Source organism: Erythranthe guttata, chromosome 5, assembly GCF_056151865.1.
Source record: "Erythranthe guttata isolate IM_541 chromosome 5, IM_541, whole genome shotgun sequence".
In the NCBI taxonomy this organism is placed as follows: domain Eukaryota; kingdom Viridiplantae; phylum Streptophyta; class Magnoliopsida; order Lamiales; family Phrymaceae; genus Erythranthe; species Erythranthe guttata.
In genome coordinates, this window is record NC_142537.1 from 1058366 (window position 1) to 1085069 (window position 26704).

At 36.1% G+C, this 26704-nt stretch overlaps 5 protein-coding genes across 7 annotated transcripts; 4 read left to right on the plus strand and 1 right to left on the minus strand.

Moving 5' to 3' along the window:
- Nucleotides 1–1880: 1880 nt before the first annotated feature.
- Nucleotides 1881–3853, plus strand: LOC105974832 (F-box family protein). Its single transcript, XM_012999994.2, has 4 exons — nucleotides 1881–2612; nucleotides 2850–2983; nucleotides 3204–3386; nucleotides 3503–3853. Exons 1-4 carry the CDS (start codon nucleotides 2042–2044, stop codon nucleotides 3668–3670), a joined length of 1056 nt encoding a protein of 351 aa, XP_012855448.2. The 5' UTR covers nucleotides 1881–2041; the 3' UTR covers nucleotides 3671–3853.
- A 310-nt stretch (nucleotides 3854–4163) lies between these two features.
- On the minus strand, nucleotides 4164–6422 carry LOC105974766 (uncharacterized). The gene has a single exon (XM_012999915.2). It carries the CDS (start codon nucleotides 6267–6269, stop codon nucleotides 4362–4364), a length of 1908 nt encoding a protein of 635 aa, XP_012855369.2. The 5' UTR covers nucleotides 6270–6422; the 3' UTR covers nucleotides 4164–4361.
- Nucleotides 6423–7925: 1503 nt separating this feature from the next.
- On the plus strand, nucleotides 7926–12129 carry LOC105974834 (protein DETOXIFICATION 30). The gene is made up of 8 exons (XM_012999996.2): nucleotides 7926–8363; nucleotides 8909–9450; nucleotides 9618–9704; nucleotides 10166–10222; nucleotides 10320–10558; nucleotides 10634–10752; nucleotides 10825–10911; nucleotides 10988–12129. The coding sequence occupies exons 1-8, from the start codon at nucleotides 8022–8024 to the stop codon at nucleotides 11054–11056; spliced, it is 1542 nt and encodes a 513-aa protein (XP_012855450.2). The 5' UTR covers nucleotides 7926–8021; the 3' UTR covers nucleotides 11057–12129.
- Nucleotides 12130–17286: 5157 nt separating this feature from the next.
- LOC105974621 (uncharacterized) lies at nucleotides 17287–19681 on the plus strand. 3 transcript variants are annotated; one of them, XM_088818424.1, is made up of 4 exons: nucleotides 17287–17668; nucleotides 17750–18145; nucleotides 18748–18837; nucleotides 19264–19681. In XM_088818424.1, the coding sequence occupies exons 1-4, from the start codon at nucleotides 17503–17505 to the stop codon at nucleotides 19293–19295; spliced, it is 684 nt and encodes a 227-aa protein (XP_088674550.1). In that variant the 5' UTR covers nucleotides 17287–17502; the 3' UTR covers nucleotides 19296–19681. The 3 variants fall into 3 exon arrangements, 2 of the variants coding, with proteins under 2 accessions (XP_088674550.1, XP_012855188.2); XR_016031317.1 differs by having other exon boundaries at nucleotides 17362–17668; nucleotides 17750–18375; XM_012999734.2 differs by lacking the exons at nucleotides 18748–18837; nucleotides 19264–19681 and having other exon boundaries at nucleotides 17339–17668; nucleotides 17750–18498.
- Nucleotides 19682–21122: 1441 nt separating this feature from the next.
- LOC105974719 (Class II aaRS and biotin synthetases superfamily protein) lies at nucleotides 21123–26578 on the plus strand. The gene is made up of 7 exons (XM_088818443.1): nucleotides 21123–22847; nucleotides 23364–23543; nucleotides 23715–23972; nucleotides 24790–24924; nucleotides 25195–25476; nucleotides 25910–26050; nucleotides 26135–26578. The coding sequence occupies exons 1-7, from the start codon at nucleotides 21513–21515 to the stop codon at nucleotides 26444–26446; spliced, it is 2643 nt and encodes an 880-aa protein (XP_088674569.1). The 5' UTR covers nucleotides 21123–21512; the 3' UTR covers nucleotides 26447–26578.
- Nucleotides 26579–26704: the final 126 nt, after the last annotated feature.

Genomic DNA, 26704 nt, shown 5'->3' on the forward strand with positions numbered 1-26704 from the left:
ATATGAGATTTCACTTTTCGATCCGATTTAAGTTCAGATTTTTTTCGAATTATACAATTAAAATACCAATATTGTTGTGTATTTTATATTTAAGGTGAGCAAAAAGTGGAATATTCCGAATTTCGATCCAAAATTTTACGATTTTCGAATAAGTTTTTTCGTTTCAGCTTCCGAAATCCCATTTTTTCGATTTTTTCAAAACAAAATTGAAACTAGTTTTCAACTTTCAAAAATATCATTTTTTTTTTCTTTCAAAAGGGCTTATTTCGGTCCGATTTGTCCAATTTACGCCCCTAGTTTTAAGACATGGAATCATGTGAATTTTTTACACAAACTTTTATGACTGGAAACTCCATTGCAGAATGTGACAAGTCCTCTTTGTTTTTGGATCAACCAACGATAAGACAAGAGATTCAATAGGATTAATATCAATTATTTAATTTTATATATTATTTTTGTTGCTGGATAAGTCTGAAGATAGGTTGACAAGATAGTACACTACTGAAAGTAGACAATGAAAATCAAATCCATAAAATAAATTTGGCAATAAAAAAAAAACACTAGCATATTATGACACTTTTTTTGGACAATACATTACAAAAAGTTTTAGTTTTTCAATACAATTTGTCTTCCTATATAAGTATAAGCAAATAAAGTGTGACACTAATATCTATAATCTATAATCTATAATCTATAATTTATAATATATAAAGCATGAAAAGGTTGCTAGGTATATATATGAGCATTTTGAGTAGGAATAACATAATTCATAAAGGCAATTGGTCGATTTACCGATTTCAAACGTTTAGTTTATTTATTCGAGTGTGTATGTAGACACCCACAATTTCGAAGATGTGCGTGCACATAATCACAGTCTCAAAACGTCTATTTCAAGCACACAAAGCTCGCCAACTTACCAAACCAACCCAGTTCTCACATGAGAAGATTTTAGGGTTTTCGATTAGGTTTAGGTCATTATATGTGTCTTAACATCCTCCATTCTGCATACTTTGTATTTACAGGACTCATGTCAAGTGTAGCCGGTGAAGGCAATACCAGTTAGTCAAAGTTAGCCGCGTATTATGGCATTTGACCCCTCTGGTTTGACATAGTCTTCATGTATTAGTAAAAATGAAGAAAACAAAACGAGGGGGGGCGAAATGTCATGATTAGTGAGCGATTGAAGCGTCATGATTACACAACACAGATCAACGGACGAGATCAGTTATTATTATAGACTTGGGCTTTCATAAGTACCCCCATCGGGCCTCTCTAGTGGTAGGGAATGGGCTTTCTGGCCCGTCACATCATTTGGGCCAAAAACTCTACAAGAATGAGATCCAGTATAGTTTAATGGGTCAATTGCATTTTCATATGAATTGATTTTTGAAACCCCATTAGGCCCAGTCTTGAATCGAAATAGTCCACAAGGCCCGGGTCAAGTTAATATTTCTTCAGTATTAAAAGCTATTAAACAAGCAAATTATTTAGAGCCCAAATGAAATTCAAAGTTCGTTCGCTCGATTTGAGATGCTATACCTGGTTAAAAGCCCCGGGTATTTTGCACCAAAAATCTATGTAAATAACTACCAACTTATGCACACGTAAACATGGGTAAGTTTGTTGTTATCAGTAGATTAATGTTACAGAATTACCCGTTATATTTCATCCTGAGGATGTGATAGCTCGAGAATTGTCTCAAGCTAAATTATTATTATTAGAAATCAAGTAACTAAATTGTTAACAAAATTAATTAGTCAACTTATGGGGGGTTAGCCTTTAGGTTAGTGAAAATTAACTATTATTAAAATCCATTGACTAAATAAAAAGAATTAAAAGTTTGTCTCTATCTAATTTTTATTTAATTTCTACACACAAGTGACGGAAGTTTTTGTTCTCCATTTCACTGGTACGCATACTAAACGCGTGGTCCGTCTAATTTGACGGTGACGGTGACGGTGACACCACCTAAGCCCTTCCGCCGCTCGACGTCGGCGGCAATTAACACCGCCGCATTCATTCATCGGCATCGCCGCCACCGATGAAGCAGAAAACATGGCCGTGCAAATCGGACAGCCTCCACTTTTCAGCCATCCCGTTCCTCAGAAAACCGAGTGGCGATTCCCCGTCCTCTGCTTTCACAAAACCCGCCAAAACCCACCTCTCATTCTTCAATTCCGCCCGGAGAACCGCTCCGCCGGCGACGGCGGCGTCGGCGTCGTTCTCCCCCTACTCGAGCTCCGATTTCTCCGCGCTACCGTACGACGTCATTTCGAGAATCGCGGCGTCCTTCTCGATGCCCTACCTGATGGGGGCTTCGCTCGTCTGCAGGGCGTGGGCGGACGCGCTGAAACCCTTGCGTGAGGCGATGGTTTTCCTCAAATGGGGGAAGAGGTTCAAGCACGGCCGCGGTGGAGTGAAGGCGAATTTGAGCAAGGCTCTGGATTCCTTTCTGAAGGGGGCGGCGCGTGGGTCCACGCTCGCGATGGTAGATGCGGGTTTGATCTACTGGGAAATGGGGAAAAGAGAGGAAGGAATCCTCTGGTACCGGAGGGCGGCTGAGCTCGGCGATCCCGCCGGACAGTGTAATTTAGCCATTTCGTGTTTACAAGGTATTCGCGTTATTTACATCGTTGTTCGAATCCATTATTTCTGCAATAGTATAATTTGGATTATCATCCCAACTGTTTCTGTTAAAATTTCCTGAAAATGCAATCATATGTTCAAATTAGGTTTCGGTTTCGGTGTTAATAATGATTGGCATTTACAAAAAAAAAAAAATGCAATTGAATTTTAAATTCTTGATCAGGGATCATATACGTATACCAATGCTTGTATAAATATTGCAGCTAATCCTTCAAACACCAAAGAAGCACTCGAATGGTTGTACCGGGCTTCTTTCACGGGCCATGTTCGTGCTCAATACCAACTTGCTCTTTGTTTACATCAAGGTCGAGTTACCGGACAAAGCCTCCAAGAAGCGGTACAAATATAACCTTAGATTAAATTAAGATATATTTTTTTTTATCAATCGAGGCAATTTCTTTTGTTCCTTAATCTCGATATCAAATTTCTACATTTTGTGGTCCTAATTTTATCTGATTATGGCATGAACAGCAGTTACATGATTGCCATTTAACTTAACATTAAAAGGGTGCTTCGTGTTTTTTTTATTTTATTTTTTTTATTTTTTATTTGGACAGGCTCGTTGGTACCTAAGAGCTGCCGAAGGAGGATATGTTCGTGCAATGTATAATACATCTCTATGCTATTTAATGGGTGAAGGTTTGGTACAGTCTCACAGGCTAGCAAGAAAATGGATGAAACGAGCAGCCGATCATGGCCATAGCAAAGCTCAGTTCGAACACGGGCTTGGTCTTTTTTCAGTATGTAATGCAAAACCCTATAATTTATTTTTTTTGTATAAAAAAGAAACGGTTTTTTCGTACGTGAAAATTAGGGTTATCGACTAATTTGTTGCGAAAATAACAATTGATAACAGGAAGGAGATATGATGAAGGCTGTGGTGTACTTGGAGCTGGCAACTAGGGCTGGAGAAAGAGCTGCTGCTCATGTTAAAAATGTTGTACTTCAGCAATTATCGGCTACTTCTCGAGATAGAGCTATACTTTTAGCTGACACCTGGCGGGCTTTGCCTTCTTCCCGATAAGTCTTGTTCCGACTCTTTGTTTGCTAGTTGCTCTGCCCTTTTCGCCCTTTTTTTTTTTTTTTTTTTTTTTTCTGGATAAGTTATTTAGCTTTGTCTGTGAAATAAAGATACTGGAATATATACATGTATAAGTTTTACAGAATAAATTGTGAATGTAAATATAGTGATTTCACTTCCATCGAATCGTTTCGGATGTGTTGGTAACAGCTTGCTTACTGTATTATTTAGTATTTACTCAGCATCTATTATATAGCATTTTCCCGGACATTTTTAGGGTTGGATATCGGACGGATTGGATTGGAATTAGCACTTCCCGAAATTTTTCAAATTTTTTCGGGAGTCGTTAATTCCAATTTGGTTCAAAAATTTTGGAAAAATCTAAAATCGAAATTTCATAAATTGGAATTAGAAAAGGTTGGAAGTGTATAATTTTCAGAATTATACTTGAAAATTAAAATTGGATCGAAAATCTGAATCTCGTATATATTCCAAATTTGTTAATCAGTAACAATGCATTATTTTCTGATTCTTTCAAATTCTCCGATTTGAGATAAAAATACAACTCGTACAACAAATACAACCGATTCTCGTTCGGACAAACATCATCAAATACCAAACATAGCTAATGAATGACCATGTTTACATCACTATCTCAACAATGTGTATACATCCAAACCAATCCCACGCAGGGCTAAAACGGTATTTGCGCGATCATACCGGAGTTCTGATGAAAAACGCTCAAATGATAAATCGCCTGAGGAATCAACTCCCTCAACTCCACATGTTGAACAACAAACAAACGGTCCAACCCTTCAAACGCATTCAAAACTCCCGCCCTTTCCAACTCCTCGCTCTTCCCCGCGTGAATCGCAAGATAACACGTAAGTATCAATCCGTGCAATCGGGCCCTTTCATTCCCCTTCAACAATCTCACAAGTGGCGGGACCCCCTTAAACTCAATAATATTCTTACAATGCTCCACGCAGAGAAAATTGTCCGAACAAGCGAATTTTGTAAGCGCCACAGCAGCTTCAGCCGCCACTTCTTGATTCCTGTGACCGAGAAGCTCCACCAAGGGACACACAACCCTCGTTTCTCTAGCGGGGAACGTTCTTGCTAAAGAACCTATTGCAGTTACAGCAGCTAGTTGCAACATAGGATCTTCGTCTGAATCTTTCATAACCCTAAGTAGCTGGTCAACTACAGCTTTCGCCGGAGGAGAATTCGTCTTGAAAGTTGCTCTTCGGAGATCAGGGTTCGATTCTGCTGCTGCGGTTATTTCCATTATCGTCATCAAGCAGTTTCGTTGCAGTTCGCCTTCTTCTGCTTCGACTAGCTTAGCTAAACAGAGCAACCCCTTTGTGTCGGTAATTCTCTTGCTATTTGGCACGCTCCATTTAGCGAGCATCCACAATGCCTTTGCGCAGCTGATTTTGAGCTCGAGTTTCAGCTCCGGTTTTTCGTGTTCTCTCTCTTTTCGATGACTCAGCCCTTTGCAGCTTCCTTCCGCGTAATGTATGGATAAATTGGAAGAACCCGATCCCGATTTGAATAAACTTTTCTTCTCCAACTCCATGTTGATTTGGACGAGGGAGTGGATGCTTTGCTTTTCGGGTTTGACTTTCGGTTCGTCCACAAATAAATCGAAGGATAGTAACGTGACGAGCGGTCGGATTATGTTTTCTCTAGCGAAATCCTCTTTGGCGATAGGGGAGTGCTCGGCCATCTTTGCGACTAAATTAGCGACGGTTATTTGGACCTTCATTGCCGAATTGCCGAGGACTTGAACGATTATTGGAATGCCCGATTCGTCGATTAGGGTTTGAATTCGTTCTTGGTCGTTGGCTAGGTTGAAGAGTGCGGAGGAGGCGGCGATTTGAGCTTCTTGTGAAGAGTGGTCTTTTAGTAATTTCAGCAGCGGAGAAACTCCGCCTTCGTCGACGATGATCTGCTTGTTTCGGTCGTTATCTTTTGCTAACGAAGCTAATTCGTTTGCGGCTTCGATTCTGTCTTGCAATTGGCCCATGTGTAATGAAGCGATGAAAGACCAGACCCACGAGATTATAGGGTCGTTGCTAGCAATTGGGGGTAGGGTTAGGACGATACCTCCGGCGGCGTCGAAGATGGTGAGGACCCACTTCATGTCGGCGACGGAGGAGTCCAGGATCGCCAGCAGCTTCCGGAAGTCCGCGGCGGAGACGATCGTCACGACGCGGCGGAGGATGCTGCGCCGCCGGCATTTTTTGACTAGGGTTAGGGATTTCTCGAGGTTTCTGGAGGCCTCGGCGGCGATGCGGCGGAGTGGGCGGTCGTAGAAAGCGTTGCCGGCGGAGGTGGAAGGGGCGAGGCGGACGGCGGTGCGGAGCTTCTGGCAGAGGCGGTCGACCTGCTTGCCGACCTCGGCGCACTCGAACTTGAAGGACTCCGCCTCCTTCACGGCGGCGTTGATTTGGTCGGATAATAGAATTGGGAACGACAGAACCTCCTCGATTCTCTTCTCCAGCTGCTGCTTCTGCTCGATTGCTCTCTGCTTTTGGGGATGTAGCTTTTTAGTGATAACTGACGGCGTTACTGCAGAAGATGAGGGTTTCGCCGCCATTGTTGTGGTGGATCATGAAAATTGGGGGAAAATAATTATTCCGAGATTTTTTATTTTATTTTTGTGAGGTTCGGACAAATTAAAGGTGAAATCTTTTTTTTCTTGTGTGTCACACTCACTGGTTGGAGAAAGTAAACAATTGTTTAATTGTCTGATTATATTCTTTACTGTATATTCGCATGTCTGTTCACTAATTTTATTTTTCATAATTTAAATAAATTCTATAAATTTAGTTATTTAATAATTTAATTTTTTTTTAACAAGACACAGGATTTTTTTTTTATCAAAATCTTGTTACTAGGTGAAATATTAAAAGTTAAAACAAGTTGTAAGAATTTTATTTGCAGGTATATTTAAAGCATAATCCTAAACCCCCACTGATTTAGCAAAAAAAAAAAAAAACAAATCTTTATACTAAAATAATGAATTGTATTTTTTTATAATTAATAATGAATTGTTTTTTTTATTATTATTATATATAGAATTAATGAACTGTTTTGGTTGGACTGATATGAGAGAGATAGTCGCTTGTGACATAGATTTCAGTAAAATAATTGTAGTCAAGTGGGTTTTATTTTTCTTTTTGTTTTTTGATATTATTAATAATTTATTAAGCTTATAAGCTGTTAAAAAGAGCTTATAAGATATTTATCAACTTATAAGATTTTTTAAGTTTAAGTGTTTGTAAATTGTTTTAAAAAAAATTTATAATTTGGCTAAGTTTTAAGCTCTTAGAGAGCAAGTAAAGTATTTTTTAGAAAGTACTTATACCTCATATTTTTATTTAATAACTTATAATGAATAAATATCGCTTATAAAACGTAACAGCTTATCAGCTCTTAAAAGACTTATCAATATCAGCTATTTAAAATAAACTTAGCCAAACGAGTTGTAATGAAATTTATAATTAGGTCGGTTTGTCTTCTCTTATAAGCTACAAAATCAATAGAAAATAAATAAATAAACATATGCAATAATTAGTGAAAAATCTAAATCAACACAATGTTGCATCATTTTTGTTTATTAGATTGAAAAATAAATAAAGGAGATATTTTTGTTATTACTTTCTTTATTTGAGAGGGACTTGACGAGGTTAGTAAGATTGAAAGTCAAATTTAATCACGAGAAAAAGCTTCCTTTACTTTGAAATTGATTACACAGCACTCCATTCACATGGATATTTGTTTTTTTATTTTTCCTTTAAATATGAAAATGCCATGTTAATTTCCAGATACTCCTCTCTCTCTCTCTCTATATATATGTGTGTGTGTATAAAAGACCAGAAATAGAGTGAATTAATTTTGAAAAATCAGAAGATAGGAAAATAACAAATTTTATGAATCTTTTTTGAAATAATTTGAATTTTAGATGAATTAAATAATAAAAATTTGGTGGACTAAATAAATATATATGTGTAATATAGTGTTTTTTTTTCAATTGAGCATGGACTAGCTTTGTTTTAAGCCACAATTCGTAATTTACATATCCAACTTATTATATTTATTTATTATTTTTAACTATTTTTTTTTTTATGTAAAACTAAAATATCAAAAATAATAGAACACAATACAAATACAAAGATAATATATTTTATATACATATATAAAAATAAAAAATAATTAATATTTGAGGTGAGGCAATGACCATCCGTGGCCCTACACGTGGCAACTGCTACCGACACTTTGATTCTGATTTGGAAAGTCCGTAAATTCCATCCCAACTGAAATAGCGGAAGCATTTTCTGAAAGCACCATGACCGATGGTGGCGGCTCGCATCTTATCTCCGCCGTATACGGTGGCGACGATGATCAAGAAACTTCTGCCGCCCTATTGTCTCAAACCCAACTAGAAAGAAACAAAGAAGAAGAAGACGATATTGATAAGCCTATCAACGGGATCGCCGACATCGCCGGAATATTCCTTACCGAGTCAAAGAAGCTATGGTACCTCGCCGCTCCGGCAATCTTCACCTCTTTCTGCCAGTACGGCCTCATCACCATCACCCAAATCTTCGCCGGCCACCTCGGCACCACCCAACTCGCCGCCGTCTCCGTCCAAAACTCCATCATTTCCGGCTTCCCCTTCGGCATGATGGTATATATATATACACGTTGACTATATATACTTATATATTAATATAGGGTAAATTACAACCACTCCCTGAGTTATGGTGAAATTACAAAAAAAACCATTTATGTTTGGATAATTGCAATCGCCCCTCAACTATAAATCTTCTTACGCATGCACTTCTGCAGTGTCAAATTTAGTGGAATCTTCTAGATTATATGCAATTTTCTCAATTTGGTACCCGTTCAATCCCATTCGAGCTCCACATTTTGAAGCAAGTGATCATAAAATATGTTTTTGGGCTTGTACATATCAGATTGTGGTCGTCAGAAACTTCATTTTTGCACAAAATCTAGAAAATTATGTTAAATTTGATACCATAAAGATGGACGTGTAAGAAGATTCATCATAATTTAGAATTAATTGCAATTATCCAAACATGAGGGGTTGTTTCGTAATTTGACCATACCTCAAGGGTTGGTTGTAATTTACCCTATATTAATAATTTATATTATATATTGTTGCCAGAATTTCGATGAAAATAATGATTTTGTAATAATTTTCGGACAAAGTTTGGAATGGCGAGTGCACTGGAAACATACTGTGGGCAAGCATACGGAGCAAACCAGCACGAATTACTAGGGATCTACATGCAAAAATCATGGATTATCCTCACTTCAATGGCGGTTGCAGCACTCCCTCTCTTCATATTCGCCACCCGAGTTCTCCGATTTCTCGGACAAACGGAATCAATATCAACCGCCGCCGGGAATTTCTCTCTGTGGATGATCCCACAGCAGTTCGCGTACGCCCTAATGCTGCCCTCCACCAAGTTCTTGCTTGCTCAGAGCAAAACCCTCGCAATTGCTGTAATTGCGGCATTCGCGCTTTGCCTTCACGCGCTTTTCAGCTGGCTATTGATTACGTATCTTGGATGGGGACTCGTCGGTGGGGCCATTGTACTCGACGGCGCGTGGTGGTTCATCGCCGTGGCTCAGTTCTTGTACATTATGGCTGGCTACTGTGGTGATTCTTGGCCCGGTTTTTCGTGGGTCGCTTTCCGAGATTTGTGGAGCTTTTTTAAGATTTCTGTTGCCTCTGCTATCATGATGTGGTAATCTCTCTCTCTCTCTCTCTCTCTCTCTCTCTCTCTCTCTCTCTCTCTCTCTCTCTCTCTCTCTCTCTATATATATATATATATATATATATATATATATATATATATATATATATATATATATATATATATATATATTGATCTGTTTTAAAAAAACATTGAAGCTTGGAAGTATGGTATGTTATGGCTCTGACTCTGTTTGCTGGATTCTTGGAAGATGCTGAGGTTTCAATTGATGCACTGTCCACATGGTGAGTTATATATACATAAAAAAATTATTATATATATTTTCAGACAATAATAATGTTTAGGTGTGGAAATCGAATGAATCGAATAGGGACTAGTATATTCCGAAAAAATATTAATTGAAACGGACTTTTCAAATTCCGCCAATTCCTTTTCTGAAATTGGAATTAGAAAACTTGATCCAAAATCGGAATCGGCCGAATTCGGAATTTTCATTTTTTTGGTCACCTATAATGTAGAATATTATACACAACAATATTGATATTATAAGTGTAATTTTCGAGAAAAACCCGAAATGTATTCCAATTATAATCCAAAAAAAAATCTAAAAAACCGGGATGGAAAATATTATTTCCAAAATCGAAAAATTTCAGATTGCATTTGGTATCGGCGGATTCGGAAATTCCGTTGGCTAAGGTTTGTATTTATGGTGCCACATCATGACAGCAAGCAAATTTTATTGCAGCATAAACATACTTGGTTGGGCATGCATGGTGGCTATTGGATTGAACGTTGCGTCAAGGTTCAATTTGAATGCGAAAATTTGTTTTTTTTCGGAGAAAGTATAATAAAATATTGTTTCAATTAATATTTTTGAAATTGATTTCTTGCAAGTGCAGTGTGAGAGTGTCGAACGAGCTAGGTTCACGGCACCCGAAAAAGGCGAGATTGTCGGTGATAGTAAGCGGGTCCACGTCACTAATCATCGGCCTAATCTTCAGCCTTGTTCTCATAGTTTCTAGAAACAAGTACCCTGCAATATTTTCCGACAGTTCGGAAGTTAGGCGGCTCGTCGAAAAACTCACACCGTTACTTGGGATTAGCATCGTCTTAACAAATGTTCAGTATACTCTCTCAGGTACTTAATTAATTAATCTTTAAATGTGTATTAAATTAAAGTGATGTAATTAGCTGTAATATGCATATTTCGCAGGAGTGGCAATCGGGGCAGGGTGGCAAGTTTCGGTTGCGTATATGAGCAGCGGATGCTATTTTTTATTTGGTGTTCCGTTTGGTGTTTTGATGGCTTACAAGTTTCAAATGGGAATTCAGGTGATTTTTTCGACTCGATGTATATAACTCCTTTGTATTGGAAATTCGATTTTCGATTTTTTCGATTTTCAGGGGATTTGGTATGGAATGGTGTTGGGATTAGCGCTGCAGAGTTTTTTCTTGCTATGGATGATACGTATCGCAAACTGGAACAAAGAAGTAAGAATTTAACGAGCAAAATTAGTTGCAATAGCAAAAAGAATCTGATCCGATTTTTTTCGTGTTCTTGTTGCAGTCTTATGCTGCTGAAGAAAGATTAAGACAGTGGAGAGGCGAAACATGTCCGGAAAACGAGACCGGTTAGAAAAGCAAAAAAAACATATTAAAAAGTAAATAATTAGTAATAATTTAGGGGCAAAATAGATGCTTTGTATGTTTGATCTTTCGAAAAAAAAACTCTGTTTTTAACGGGGACGGAGGAATCAAGAAAATCGAAAAATATTTGGATTAATTAAATTGTCTATCCGCTGGAATACAGCTAAAAAACAATAAGGCCCTACAATGAAACAACAAAAAAACAAAAGAAATGGATTTCTTTTTAGCTTGAGTTAAAAATAAAATCTCTAAGTTATTACACAGCATACCTCTGTAAGAAACGATGTGGTCGTGTTTTGGATCAAATACTACCCCGGTGCCAGAAAATGTGTCGAAATCGAGAAACGAAGCTGTTTCGTTTAGTGTGAGCGCTCAGTTAAAGGATAGTACGGTTAGAATAGTGCATGCAGGTGGTCGAGTTGAAATGTACAACGAGGCGATTCCTGCTTCTAGAATGATCCGGAAGTATCCAGGTACGTTTGTGGCAAGGCCTAGTGTGTTCAAGCGGCCCCACGAGTCGCTTTTATCGGCCGATGATGTGTTGTTGCCCGGTAATAAGTATTTTATTATTCGGTCGACGACTGTGGAGAAGTTGAAACGTAGGCATGAACGGAAATCGAGAGGCGATTGTGATGAGATTGAGGAAGTGTCTGTTTGTTCTTCTGGGGAGTTTTTTGTGCCCGAGGAGAATTGGTCGGTTTTACGGAAACATGCGAAAGGGAAAGGGAAAGAGAAGAGACAATTTGTGCCTCCGATTCAGAGGCCTCGGATTTGGAGGGAACACGAGTGGGAGCCGAGTTTGAATTCTATACAAGAGGTTTCTCCGTGACTATGAGAAATGTTTTCTTCGATTCTTCGGTCCGTTTTTCATGGCTTTAATTGGGAATCCGGTTAATATTTTGTTCTTCGTTTTTTTTTATCTTCCCTTTTTCGTATTAGAATTTGCTTTAACTCTGAGATTTTTATGTTTAAATTTTGCGTTTTGCATTTTGATGATGATGATGCTCCTCGGGGATTTTGTTCTTACGAAAAAATGGTCGTGTTGTTTTGTATGCCTAAAAACATCTATTAGTGGTTGCAGCTATAAATTTGGTATGTATACATAAATACACTACTAAAAGCATAATAAATAACAACAAAAAATAAATAAATAAATAAATAAAATTGTCGGGCAAATGATGGTCTAGCGGTTGTAGCAAGTAAGCATGTGTTAATTTACTTAAGTTCGAATATGTTTGCCAACGGTCGCTAAGTCGAGCTCCTGAGGTTGAGAGACTTTATGTATGGACGAAATTCACCACTATAACAATTTGGATAAATTACACATACACCCCTGATGTATGCTATAATAACTTTAAGATCCATGTGGTATTGATAATTACAGCCACACCCTTGAAACAATTACCGGAGCTAAGATTTCATGTTTGGGAGATCGATATGCACTATATTTGTTTCCCGTGGAGCCGTTAGTGCTAACCCTAATGGAATAACTTATCCAATGCATTATTCGATTAGGGTTACTAACAATGTTCATGGGTGATTGTAATTACCGATACTACAAGGACCTTAAAGTTAATTTAAACATACATCAGGGGTGTAGGTGTAATTTATCATAACAATTTTTCATGTGTATTTGGGCTTAGCCTTTAAAAATAAGTGTATTGGGCTTCATATATATAGATCAGCCCATATCTGGTTTTAAAAAATAATTCGAAAACTACCCACTAATGCGAACTCATTCCAGTTCTAGAAATAAATAAATTTGTGCTTGGGAATATTCGGGAATATTCTTGTCAAGATTCAGTCAAATAACTTCGATCGAGTCGGCCCATCCTTGTTGCGGCAACACTGGAAAATTTCTCTGCAGTCTGAAACGGTACAGTTTCATACCGGCCCTCCAAAATATCAGGAACGCCAGCCAATGCAGGTCCGACACGTTTCCCTATACATTAGGGTTTACACTTCAAAGTTCAAAGTCCAAGCTCTAATTACTTTGATTATGAATAATGTAGTAGTTTAGTGGTAATTAATCATCAATAAATTAATTTTGTTTACATGATATGTTTCCTCCCTCATGACTCTGAGCATAACATGCTAAATTGATATTTCGATAAATTAATATTTCGTTAAATTAATAGAATTTAGCTGATCCTAACTGTATTCATTCATCTATTCTAGGGTACATATCTCTTTTGATAATTTATTTTGTTCTATATTATATACCACCTTACATTTCCAAATATACCATTATTATATCTTAAACACTATTTCTGCATTATGTAGTAAACAAATGTATTTTATAAACAAAGGTCTTTTGGTCCATCAATAGGTATTATACCCTTATTAATTATTATCTCTCAAACATTATCTCCGCATTAATTAGATAAATAAAAGTATTTTAGTAAACAAAGGTATTTTGGTCGATCAATAGTTATTTTCTAAAATCAAGATATACTTATTGAATTCTTAAAACTTGTGTCTAGATTTTCTCAAAAAAAAAAACTTGTGTCTACAATAAAAAAAAAAAAAACAATACCTATTTAATAACGAAGAGAGTAATTTATAGAGATTTAACTGTATATTATTTTCAGATCTTTTCTTTTTTTTAGTCAACGATAATAAAGCTTAAGTGTATCATCTTATCAATATATCTTCAGGTAAAATTCTCTATCATATGCAGCCAAAAATAAAATAAATAAATATGTGGTGCTCATGTGTAGAATATTGTTTGATGAGTCAGAAATGATGAGTGATGAGTCATCATTTTTGTGATTTATATTCTTACCCAACAATTTTACTAAATTCATATGGTTTCTATAATATATGTTCCTTTCACAGCATCTTGATTCCCTACATTTTGGGGGTTTTGAAAAGGATTGTAATTCTTCTCCTTTTCCCTTTTATATTTTCTCCACATTTTATTTTTTCTCATAAAAAAAATGGGTTAATTTAATTCATAAAAATTGTCGAAAAAAAAAAACAAAAATAATTACAAAAACGCCATTAGTATTACTTAGAGTTGCCGGAGCTACCATTAATTCCTATCGTACGTACGAGCACTATGATTATGAACATGCCCGTAATTTTATTATTTACGTTTGTGTAAATACATAATCTATAAACCGCAAACAGTATTCATGTTTCTTACGACAATTATTCTCGACACGTAAAAACGCGTTTATTAAAAATCGTACTTAGCATGAGCCCTACAAGAGCCAAAAGTACAAAATTTTGTTTTAATATTTCACACGTCTGAGATATTTTTTGAGGTCGGCAATTTAAATCGCATATTTCTTGTTTGTTCCTTAAATTATGTCGGCTTTTTTTTATTTTTATTTTTTAAACCATTTTATTTACATTTTTATCTCATATTATCTTATGTGATGTCAGAATTTAGGCCTCACATTTGGTGTTTAAAATAAAAATAAAAATAAAATTTAAAAAGTCTTAATCATGATCACTTTATTCATTAGTCGAAAAATCTATTATCTATATATATATTGAAACCTATCTAAAACTATGAGCTAAATAATAATCAAGTTGCAAGTGGATTGTGTGTTGTTCAAGGTGCATGAACAAGTTTATTTCCAAATATAGAACAACATCTTACATTCTTTTTTGGACAATTTACGGCCATTCTCTGAGATAAAATTAAATTATCAAAAAACCCCGTTATTTGAATAATTACAATTACCTCCGAAACTTTATATTTTCTTACGAAAAAAATATTTTTGGGCATTCTTTTTGGGCAAATTACGGTCATTCTTTTTGTGTGTTGTTCAAGGTGCATGAGCAAGTTTTTTTTCCAAAAATATAACATCTTACAATCTTTTTGGGCAAATTACGGCCATTCTCTGAGATAAAATCAAATTACGAAAAACCCTATTATTTGAATAATTACAATTACCCCATAAACTTTATATTTTCTTACAAAAAAAATCCTTTTTTCAGTAGGTAAATTTGACAGAGTCGACGTGTAAGACAATACATAATTGAGGGATAGTTGTAATCACCTAAACAAGAGTGGATTTTTTTGTAACTTAACCTAACTGGGGTTGTCGTAATTTGCCCTTCTTTTCGGATACTAACACAACAAATTTCAAAAACTACATAATCTTAAAAATAGTTTTCATTTAAAAAAATTCAATCAAAGTTGGCTAATCAAATTCCAATTTTCCAATGGAATTTCCATTGACCTAATTATTATAAGAACATGCATGCATGATGCATGGTTCTCCATTAATAAGAATTCCAAATTGACATGCATGCATTATTCTTTCTCCATTCAATTTTCAGAAGGATAAGGTGATAATGGTGGATATGCCCCCCACCCCCACCCTACCCCCACCCCCTACCCCACCCCCACCCCTCGATAACAACTAATAACAAAATGTAAAATTGGAAAAGGGAAAAAGAAAAAGAAAAAAAGAAAAAAAAAAGATCCTTCAAAACTGAATTAGGATATTAAATATTTGGACCAACGAGTTGGGATCCCACATTGCCAATTTAGCTTGCTTCAAGTGGACGATTATTTGACCCCACGAATTTCGACATTTATTATTTTTTTATTTTTGTAATTACATTATTATTAAAACTAACTAATGATAGAGACAAATGTATATATGAATATTGTATTTAATTGTGCGAATATTAGTTAGAAAGTCAATAAGTATAAGTAATCCTTAAAAAGCACCTACAACGTATAAGTATTTTTGGACAGGCAATCTTTTCCAGGTATAAATGCTTAATGCTTAAAAGTGGCTTATTCCAAATTAAATACCTTGATGCCAAATAAGTGATTGGGTGGTGATTAATCTATTATTTATTATTAAAATAATTAATCTAAAAACGAATGGCGATTCCGGAGTACTAACCATACCTGAACGATTTTGCGTTTGAGAATACGTATGTCAATAATCATGGGGATCTAGAATGAAATGAAGTGTAGTATCAGAACTACCTAAAGAGTAGGACTTTTGTTTAATTAAAAAATATAAAATTGGGTTTTTTCCTATTATTGTGATGTTTGAGGGGCTATATCTAAAACCGTCTTATTTATTAGGGGAATTAATAATATTAGCACATCACATAATGTAAGAATTAAGATTCATTCATGGTCTATGAAAAAATTACAAATAAATATGCTTACTGTAGTAAATCACCAATAAAATAATATCTTTGGGACCATTAACAAAAGTCATTTGGAAGATATTATCAAATTTATCAGCAAATATATAATACTATGCTTTATCCAAAATGACATTACTATTTTATTAACGAATTAAATGTTTTATTTATTTATTATATATGTACTTTAAAAAAATATCAAAATTCACACAATTAACATAAATATTGAATATTATTTATTAATGTGAGACTAAATCGATATATATGAATTTGTGGTGGTTCAATTATTTGTCACAAAATATTTTTTATTTTTCTTCTCCCAACATGTAAAATTATAATGTGCAAGGCCCAATTTTTTGCTGACAGTTGTTAAGGTGTTAGTGGGCCCCTCTCTTAAGTCCCAAGCATCTCACTCTCTCCATTCAAATACATTGGCCCACTTGGGCCCATAAATGATAGCAATGCGTGCCTCAATAATTTTACAAATTATTATTGTTATTATGAAAAATTTGCACTTCACCCCTTATAAATTTTCCATTTTTGCATTTCTTCCACTAAAAATTCAAAAAAACGATCTGCCCCTTCGAAATATTATTTCGGTTGCATTTCTCCCTAGAAGCCATTTTTTTAGAGCATTGTGCAACAAAAATAACATTTTAAAGGAGCAATATGTACAAAAAAATTAATGTTTTTAAGGAGCAACGTGCAACAAAAATAACAAAATGGGCAACATACAACAAAAATACTGAATGCCGACGAAAAAGCCATCGAAGTTTCTATCGGGTGAATATGCAACATAATAACATTTTGAAGGGGGACATTCACTTTTAAAAATTTTGAGGGGGTAAAGTGCGAAAATTAGAAATATATAGGAGGTGATGTGCAATTTTCCCTTATTATTATTATTATTATTATTATTATTATTATTATTATTATTATTATTATTATTATTATTATTATTATTATTATTATTATTATTATTATTATTATTATTATTATTATTATTATTATTATTATTATTATTATTATTATAAAATACTCTTCTAAAAAATAAAAAAATGGATAAAATACTATACGAGATGATGCAACCCCACCCCCAATTCACACATAACCCTTCCCTTGTTGAAACTCTATAAATAACTGCGCGAGGGTTCTGTTCATAGGCTTGAAGAAGAAGCTCCAAACCCTCTCTCTCTCTCCTCTTTCTCTCTCCTCCCTTCTTCTTCGCAATTAGTATACAATTTATACCTTAAATCTGATCTTCTGGACCCAATAATCAGTAGTCAAATCTCACAAACAGAAGAATCCATGGTGGGGCCTTCTCTCAACTCCCAAAACCTCACTACTCTCAAACCAATTAAGTTTCTCTGCAGCTACGGCGGCCGTATTCTCCCCCGTTACCCCGACGGCAAGCTCCGTTATCACGGCGGCGATACACGTGTCCTCTCCGTCGACCGTTCCATTTCCTTTACTGGTATATGCCCCCTCTTTATTTTCCCCTAATTAATTACTAATTATCATTTTCATTTATTAATTTTTAATTTATTTTCAATAGAGCTGATGGCGAAATTGGTGGAGATGTGCGGAACCACCGTTTCCCTGAGATGCCAATTGCCGATGGAAGATCTAGATGCACTCATCTCGATCACCTCCGACGAGGATCTCGCCAACCTCGTCGAGGAGTACGACCGCGCCGCGGCGGCGGCGGCGGCAGCGCCGCCGTCTCCGCCGTCATCCCTCAAAATTAGGGCTTTCCTCTCCGCCCCCAAAAAATCGGCTTCTCCAACGTCATCCTCCGCCTCCTCCAGCAGCAACGACTCGTCGTCGCCGAAATCGCCGTTCTACACCTCCGCCGTCAACGGCGGCGTGCCGCCACCCAGATGTCCGACTCCGTCCAGCAGCCGGTGCCTCCGGCACGCGTCGTCGAGGCCTCCGATGTACCCTATTACTGGTGAGAAAGCCGCCGGAAAAATTCCCCAGAAATATGCTTATCAGTATCAATTTCACCAATATCACCACCATCACGGCCATGGAAACGGTGGCCATGTTTATGTGGTCCACAATGGCAGTCACTGCCAATAGCAGGAAACCTTTTTCCTGTGAATCGGAGGACCAATTATATCTTCCAGAATACGTATAATTATATATATAAATATATGGATAATCGGACTGAAAATTAAGGTATATGTTATGTAAGATTGGGACTGTATATGATTAAGAATGGGATCCAAATTTGAATGATCCTTTTTCTGCTTGCTATTTTAATGAAATTTTTGAGTCCATTTTCTTTTTGAGATCAGCAAATTTTATGGTGAGTTAATTTTTTTCATTCTCTAATTTTGCCATTTATATTCAACTCAAGAATTTATACTCTAAAGATTTTATTTAGGACCGTTTTGCATACAAACAATATCACAAAGAGTATATTTATGTTGTTTGATTATTTTCTTGGAATGATTTATTTTTTATTAATTATTTTCTTGGTATGTGTATATCATTGTAGCTTTAAGGTGTTTATGTTCTAATGATTTTTCGTTTTTCATTTTCGTGCAGGTGGAGAAGGAAATCCTTTTTCCTTACTTTGTTTCAGTCCGGGTTTCGATTTGGTTTCGAATTTGATCTCGGTTTCGGATTCGGTTTCAGGTATGTTTCAAGCGTAAACAATCTCGAACTTTCGTTTTGTTGGTTATATCACTAATTAATTCTAAAATAAAACTCCCATCAATTCATGTTGATGATCCAAGTGGAGGAAAGTTGAATGAACAAACTTAGTCAGTCCGTGAAATTATTATATATTTATGGATAAATAGCCACTTAACCCCCTGTACTTTTAATATAATCACATGACCCCTGTAGTTTGAACTTTGTACAAATGACGCCCTTGTACTTTTCATATAAGCACATAACCCTCCTATATTGAAAGTACAAGGGGTCATGTGCAAAAAGTTCAAAACCACCGGGACGGTAAGTGCTATTGCCCTATATATATATATATATATATATTTTTTTTTTATTTTTTTTTACTAATTATTTATTATTGATTATTGGTTGTTTTAAAATTATGGGCAGCTTCTATGAACAAACAAAGACTGAAGAACTGAAAGAAAGAAGATGAAAACCGTAAGCTACAACGGAGCGTGGCGATTGCTGGTTCCGGGCATGTATAAGTCGCACTTTACATCGGACAAAAGAAATTTAAAAAGCGCCAAACTGAAAAACACGACTTAATTGGAATTATTGGATGCATCAATAAGTTGAACTTTTGCAACCTCTCATATAATTTCAAAGGGAATAATTGGGCCCCACATGGGCCATAACCCAGCTGGTACATTAACTCATGAAGGCAACCCTTATAATTAAATTTTAAAAAAATAGTCCTATTTAACATTTTTCGTGTGGTTTACGAGTCATATTCGACGAGGCAAATGTATATATAAAATGGAAAGATAATATATACTTGATAATATATCCTTTTACTTATCAAAAATAGTATTAAAAAAATACGTGTTACGAAGTGGGGTGACGTGTAAGTTGAGGGCAATATTTGAAGTATCAAAAAAGGATCTTCATTTATTTAATATTAGAGAAGGTAAAAGGAAATAAAATGGGAAGAATTGGAAGGTAAAGAATGGTGGGGGACCTTACTTGAAGGAAAAAAGTTATATTATTTGTACACTATTAATTCTTGAAATTAGTATAAGTTTTGAATTTATTTATTTCTTCACTATGAAAATGAAAAGGTTGTCCTATCTATCATGACGTGGCACCGTGTTCAATACGCGTTCAACATTGAAAATTTAAATCGAGTTGAGCAACAAAAAGAAAAGTCAAGGGGATTGTGAGTTAAGTTGATTTTAAGTGCTTATTTTTTAAAGTTGAAGGTGTGTGCAAATATGCTAAAAAATCAACTTATTTTAAGACAATAAAAAGCAAAAGTTGTTTTTGCAAACACCTAAAAACAGATTATAAGAAGAAAAAAAAGTTGAGAAGCTGTTCTAAAAGTTTTTACAAACACTACGGAACGTGTTGGATTTTACATGTTTAGAATTCGTCATCTAGAAAGTCACCAATGGTTGAGAAATTGCAATTGACGAGAAAGTTCAATTCGATAGTGATACTAAAAGTGGATTTTTCAAACACCCTTGAATAAAATCCTGGATACGTCACCATCAGTAAGTTTGTAAACGAGCTGAACTTATCAGATTCTTTTCGAGCTCATCGATCAAAATTCACAACACTAAAAAAAAAAAAAATATTCAAATTTCCCTAATAACAATATCATATATTCAACAGCAAAAATCTGACTGCACGACAAGAATAGATATGGCGAAAACCTGCCTTGTCATCACCCAATATTATTGGATGGACAGGGATATAAATAACCATGCAAATAATTTGAATGGTGTTCCAACATCTGAGCAATATTGCAGGCAACCACTAGCAATAATATATGACCAGTGAGCTGTAGTATAACTGCTTCAACCAACCAGACAAGGCAAAAAAGTCTTTTGGACAAGAGAAGAACACCACTATCCTATCCCCATTGGGATAATATTATCCCACAAATAATGTTAATGAGACAATCCTTTTGTTGTGTCATTCTTGGAAAGCTTCCCTTCCCACTATCCTTTTATTATTTATTGAAAAATCGAATTTACTACTCGAGTTTTAAGAATCGTGAGCTACGTTGCAATTTCATTGGCAATGTTTCGATTTCCAATGTGATTTTGACCATTTTTATGGAATTTGACAAAACTCAGAACATCGGATATGTAGTCATTTGGGTTGTCATTCTAATATAACTAGAATCAGCTAGATCGGATGTCGTGTGAGAGAATTATGCATGACTGAGTTGTTACAGTTCGAATCTAAGAAAACTCAAAACATCAATTTTTTTAGCTAGTGTTCATTCGTGCATATATTTTTTCACTCGATTTCCAATTCAGCTGATTTAAATTGAATTAGAAATCCAATTCAAAGAACTACAATTTTTTTTTTTTTGAATTTTGTCAAAATCAGAATGATAAAAGGGTCAAAATACATTGAAAATCGAAACGGTAGAAAGGAATAAAGTAAAATCCAATTATTGAATTGGGCTGTATGACAAAGGCCCATATACGAGTAAACTAAAGGTGTAAAAAGCCCATTCCAAGAATTCGGGCCTTCATTTGCAGCCCGTTTTAAGTAGGCCCAATTTAGGTATTTCCTAAATAGGTATCGTAAAAAAAAAAAAAAAGTCCACTATACTATTCTTCGACAAAAACCCGAAACCCCTGATTCTGCAAAATTCTCTCACTCTGATCTGCAGAACTGCGGCAATGGCGGCGGCGACGGGGAAACGGATTGTGTCACTCGGCGGCAAAGGCTCTGCTCTCACATCTTCCTCCGTGTTCGAGGTTGCGAACGGATTGGCTCGATTAACTATCGACTCATCGGCGCTCTCCCGTCGCTCCTCCTCTTCTAATTCCGCCGCATCGGAGTTTCAATTTTCCGTCCCCGATTATTTCTCGCCTGAGGAATCTAGGGCTTCTCTCCTCCTCCTATTGAATAAGCTACTGCTATCTTCCTCTTCCTCCGCCGCTCCTCAGCTTCTCGAAATTCTCGAAGGGGATGTTCTTCTCAGTTCAGATTACACCCTGAACGGCGTCGCATCGGAGGATTTGGCTCTGCTTGATTTCTCCGTTGCCGCTATTGACGGCATTTCTGCCGTTCTCGATCACCGCTCCTCTGCTTTATCCTCCATCGCGGACGCCGTTGCTGCGCTGTCGTGTGAGGCTCTGCGGGCTGATGCGTCTCCTTTCAATTTGATGGATTCTGGTGACGGTTCTTCGGCCAAGGACGCCGTTGCTGTGGCTGCTGATTTTAAAGTGTTTTTTAACGGCTCAAAGCTGGTTAACTCAGCAAGTAAGTTTTTGGATTCTTCAGTGGCAGAGATTCCTTCAGTCCACGGCAATTTCAGGGAGATTTCTCGTTCGCTCCACTCGAAAACTAGGGTTCAGTTGAATTCTGGATTCAGATTTGGCTCTGCAAAGGACATGTCAACTGCATTGTCGTCTTTGGCTATCTCTCTGTCGAATTTGGGGGATATTAGTCTTCGTCGTGTGGAGCTCCTTGTTGCCAATTCTGTTTCTGACGTGGCATTGCGCACGCCTCTGTTGGTAATGTTGACGGCTGAGTGCCCCCGTGCTGATGCTTTGGAAGAACTTTGTGCATCCTTACAATCTGCTCTTAGAAGGAAAGAGTACCTACGTTTCTTGCACAGTGTATATGAATTGCTGACTGTGGTGGGGAAGATTATTCAGTGGGAGGCAATAGCTGCATTTGTTTCACTTGAAGGAAGTGAGTGTTTTCTTGAGAAAAGTCAGGGAAACAATGGAAGTGTGAGTGAGCCTGCAATTGTGGAAAATGTGAAAACCGATAAGAAGAAGACCGAAAAGAAAAAGAAGGTAGTTCTTGGGAAAGGAACTTCTGCTCTCGTGCAGTTCATTAAGGATAGGTTTGCGGGCGGAGCAACAAAATCTGACCTAGAAAAATGCACTCGGGATTTCCTCTCTTTGCTGGACCCGAGGGGTTCGGGTTTTGACGATCTCCTAACGAAAGTGAAAGAGATTGTGGAAAGCAATGAAAGCCGAAGGCTTCCCAAGCTTGCAAAGGTATAGTGCTGCCACTTTTGAATCTAGTTCAGACATTATTCTTTATTCGTCTCCGAACGTTACTTGATTCATTTCCAGTTACTTTTGTTTTTGTGAGCTGCCCACATTTAATATAATTCTTTTTATCGTGTACTGTCCAAGATACCTTGTTTTTGACGAGTTTTCGGCCATGTCAAATTAAACTCGGTGATGACGTTTAGTGTTTGATCGGGACAAGATCATGAAATATACTACATATTGCCTCTACATTTTGTACTTCATTGGGGGAAGATCTGTAGCTCTACTAAATTTTGCATGTTGGTTTAACATTATAATCATAAATGACTGGTGTTATTAGTTAATCGGCTATAGACTTTAAAGGGATGTGAGCTTCCTTCTGTTCCTTTTTTGTTTTGTTTTATTATGCTTACATACACCTTTTGTCTATGGAGGCGTATTTAATTTGTGTGTATTCTGTTACTGTTTTAAAAGAACAAGGAAACAAAAGCATTAAATCCTGTTTCTCTCATTACTCAGGGTACTCGTGATTTTGCAAAAGAGCAGATGACAGTCAGAGAAAAAGCTTTTGCAATCATAGTCGAGGTTTTTAAAAGGCACGGCGCTATGTCTTTAGATACACCCGCATTTGAGTTGAGAGAGACTCTTATGGGTAAATATGGGGAAGACTCAAAATTGATATATGACCTTGCAGATCAGGTATTTTTCACCTTTTACAATTTGAATTAACTGATTTGGGATTTGAACCATAATGTGAATAATATATATGCACTTTGTTGAACTCCATTTGAAGTCTCAGGCATAAAATGTTTGTTGCTTTATCTTTTTTTTCTTGTCATTTAACTTCAAGGTGTATATCACATATTTCAGGGTGGAGAACTATGTTCACTTCGTTACGATCTCACAGTTCCTTTCGCTCGATTTGTTGCTATGAATGGTTTGACATCATTCAAAAGGTATCAGATAGCAAAAGTGTACCGAAGGGACAACCCGTCTAAGGGACGATACCGTGAATTCTATCAATGTGACTTTGACATTGCAGGCCAATTTGAAAAAATGGGGCCAGACTTTGAGGTTGTTAAAATCTTGACTGAGTTGCTTGATGAGCTAGATATTGGAGATTATGAGGTAACTTTCTCATGATACTGTGTTGCTTAAGGCATAGGCTGGGATGATACATTGCATTACCTTTTCTGTTATACAGCTTTGCATACAAGTCATGTTCATTTGGTGTGTCTATAGAAGGTAGTCACAATCGGGATTTTAAGTGAAATCGGAGAGGGGTAGTAAAATCGGAAACGTAAAATCGTAAAATCCGTAAGATTTTACATGTATTGTAAAATAAATATATTTAGTACTTACTACCTAAAAAACATCCGTAACACAAATAAAACAAGTCATAATATTCATAAAATATGTCCTAACAAATATAAAACATCCCAACATTAATTAAACATGTCTAACATAAATTGTGTTAGGAGATAACTGAAACTGACATTCACAACCGCTGGATGTTTTTTTAGCAGAAGAGAAGTATTTTCTTCTCGTCGTGATAGATTGTTATTTTAGGGCAGGGCTGAGCTTTATATATTCTGGATTATTTGGGTTGGCTAAAAAAATTAGTTAAAAAACTGAATTTATGAGGCTAAAATCCAAAATTTCAGCCCAATTCTTGACAAAAACCAAAATCGCCAAAATCGCGTTTTTAACGATTTTAACGATTTTGAACGCGATTTCATACGATTTTAGGGCACCTGCAATTTTAGTGCGATCTTAATCATTTTCAGTGTCTAAAATCTTAAAATCTTACGATTTTACGATTTAGATCTCGATTTTAACTACATTGTATATATATATATATATACTCGGTTACGCTTAACTTATTTACTTCAATGTAGTTACCGTAATTATCTTTCATTATTAACGGTTATTACTATATTATCAGGTGAAGCTGAATCACAGGAAATTACTAGATGGAATGTTGGCTATTTGTGGGGTGCCACAAGAAAAATTTAGAACTATTTGTTCCAGTATTGACAAGTTAGACAAGCAAACATTTGAGCAGATTAAAAAGGAAATGGTGAGTGCAAGGATTTGGTACTGCAAAATGAGCTGTCTAATATATATATATATATATATATATATATATATATATATATATATATATATATATATATATATATATATATATATATATATATATATATATATATATATATATATATATATATGCTAAGAATTAAGAAAGATTGTTTGCTGCTTCTCATTTTCTTTTCTATGGTATTGCTGTCTGAAATGGGTGATAATATGCTCTGAAAATTTATAAGTTGCATATATTTTACTTGTCTAGGTAGAAGAAAAAGGTTTAACCGAGGAGACGGCGGATAAAATTGGAACTTTTGTTAAACAAAGAGGATCTCCTATGGATTTATTGTCCAAGTTAAAGCAGGAAGGAAGCGAGTTCTTAACAAACAGCGAAGCGGAGCTTGCATTGAATGAATTGGAGATTTTATTCAAAGCTCTGGAGAAGTCCAAGTGTGTTGACAAAGTAGTTTTTGACTTGAGTCTTGCAAGAGGACTGGATTACTACACTGGAGTCATATTCGAAGCTGCTTTTAAAGGGGCCACACAGGTATTTCTTTTAATTTGTTTGAATAAACTAATTGCTCATTTTATTATCGACATTCTATTATGTATCCTTTTGACAAAATATAATATCCGGAAAACCACTCTTTCTTGATTTTGAGGAACTGCTACGTTTATATGCTTGAGGAATGAAAATGTGATGTGCGTCTGTACAGAGAAAGACTTATGGCCTTGTCATTTGACTTGTCACAGCAATATATCCTCTTTCGATACGCGTTATGATATGCAATATGTTATTCTGATGCTCAATCTAAGAACAAAAAAAAACAACTTCACTCGAACAACTGATGCTAAGATAGTTTCTGTTATTTTTGTAATAGAATTTTGTTGTGATTGTAAATGTTTCTATTGAATAATTACGTTTGACCCCTCTCCTCTAATTCATTTTCGTGAAAATTTCTAAACGGGCTGGTCTCCAGGTTGGTTCAATTGCAGCTGGTGGACGCTACGACAACCTCATAGGTATGTTCGGCACAAAGCAGGTTCCTGCAGTCGGAATCAGCTTAGGTATAGAGAGAGTGTTTGCTATAATGGAGCAGCTCCAAAAAGATAAAAACCAGGTACGTCGGGACTTATATTTATATTCCGCTGTTGCATTGAATTTATTATTGCAACAAATAACATTCCATCTTTTCTTGCGCCAGGAAATTCGAGCAACAGAAACACAAGTCCTAGTCAGCATCCTAGGCGAAGATTTGTCAGTAGGAGCAGAAATAGCGAGTGAATTGTGGGGGGCAAAGATAAAAGCAGAGTTCATGATCCACAAGAGAGCGAACAAGCACATTGATCGTGCGATAGGGTCCAGCATACCGTATATGGTGATTGTAGGAGATCAAGAACTCAATAAACAAGTCGTTAAACTAAAAGATCTAACTGCTAAAACTGAGGTTGAGGTTCCAAGAAGTGGACTCGTGGACGAGCTTCGGAAACGATTGAGCAGCACCACATCACCTTAGTTATTGCAATATTCGGATTTTTGTCTTAAATTAAATTGTTAATTATGCTTTTCTAGGTTATTGACTAGAACTTCATAATTTTGTCAATTAATTATTACATTTAAATTAAATATTAAAAATTGAACTACCAAACTATAATTTTCTTTCAATTATATCTTTTTTTTTGCTTGGTCTAAATACTTGTGTAGAATTGACAACGGGAAAAATATAATTTTGGTCCCTCAAGTGTGCACCAATTTCACATTTGGTTTCTTATTT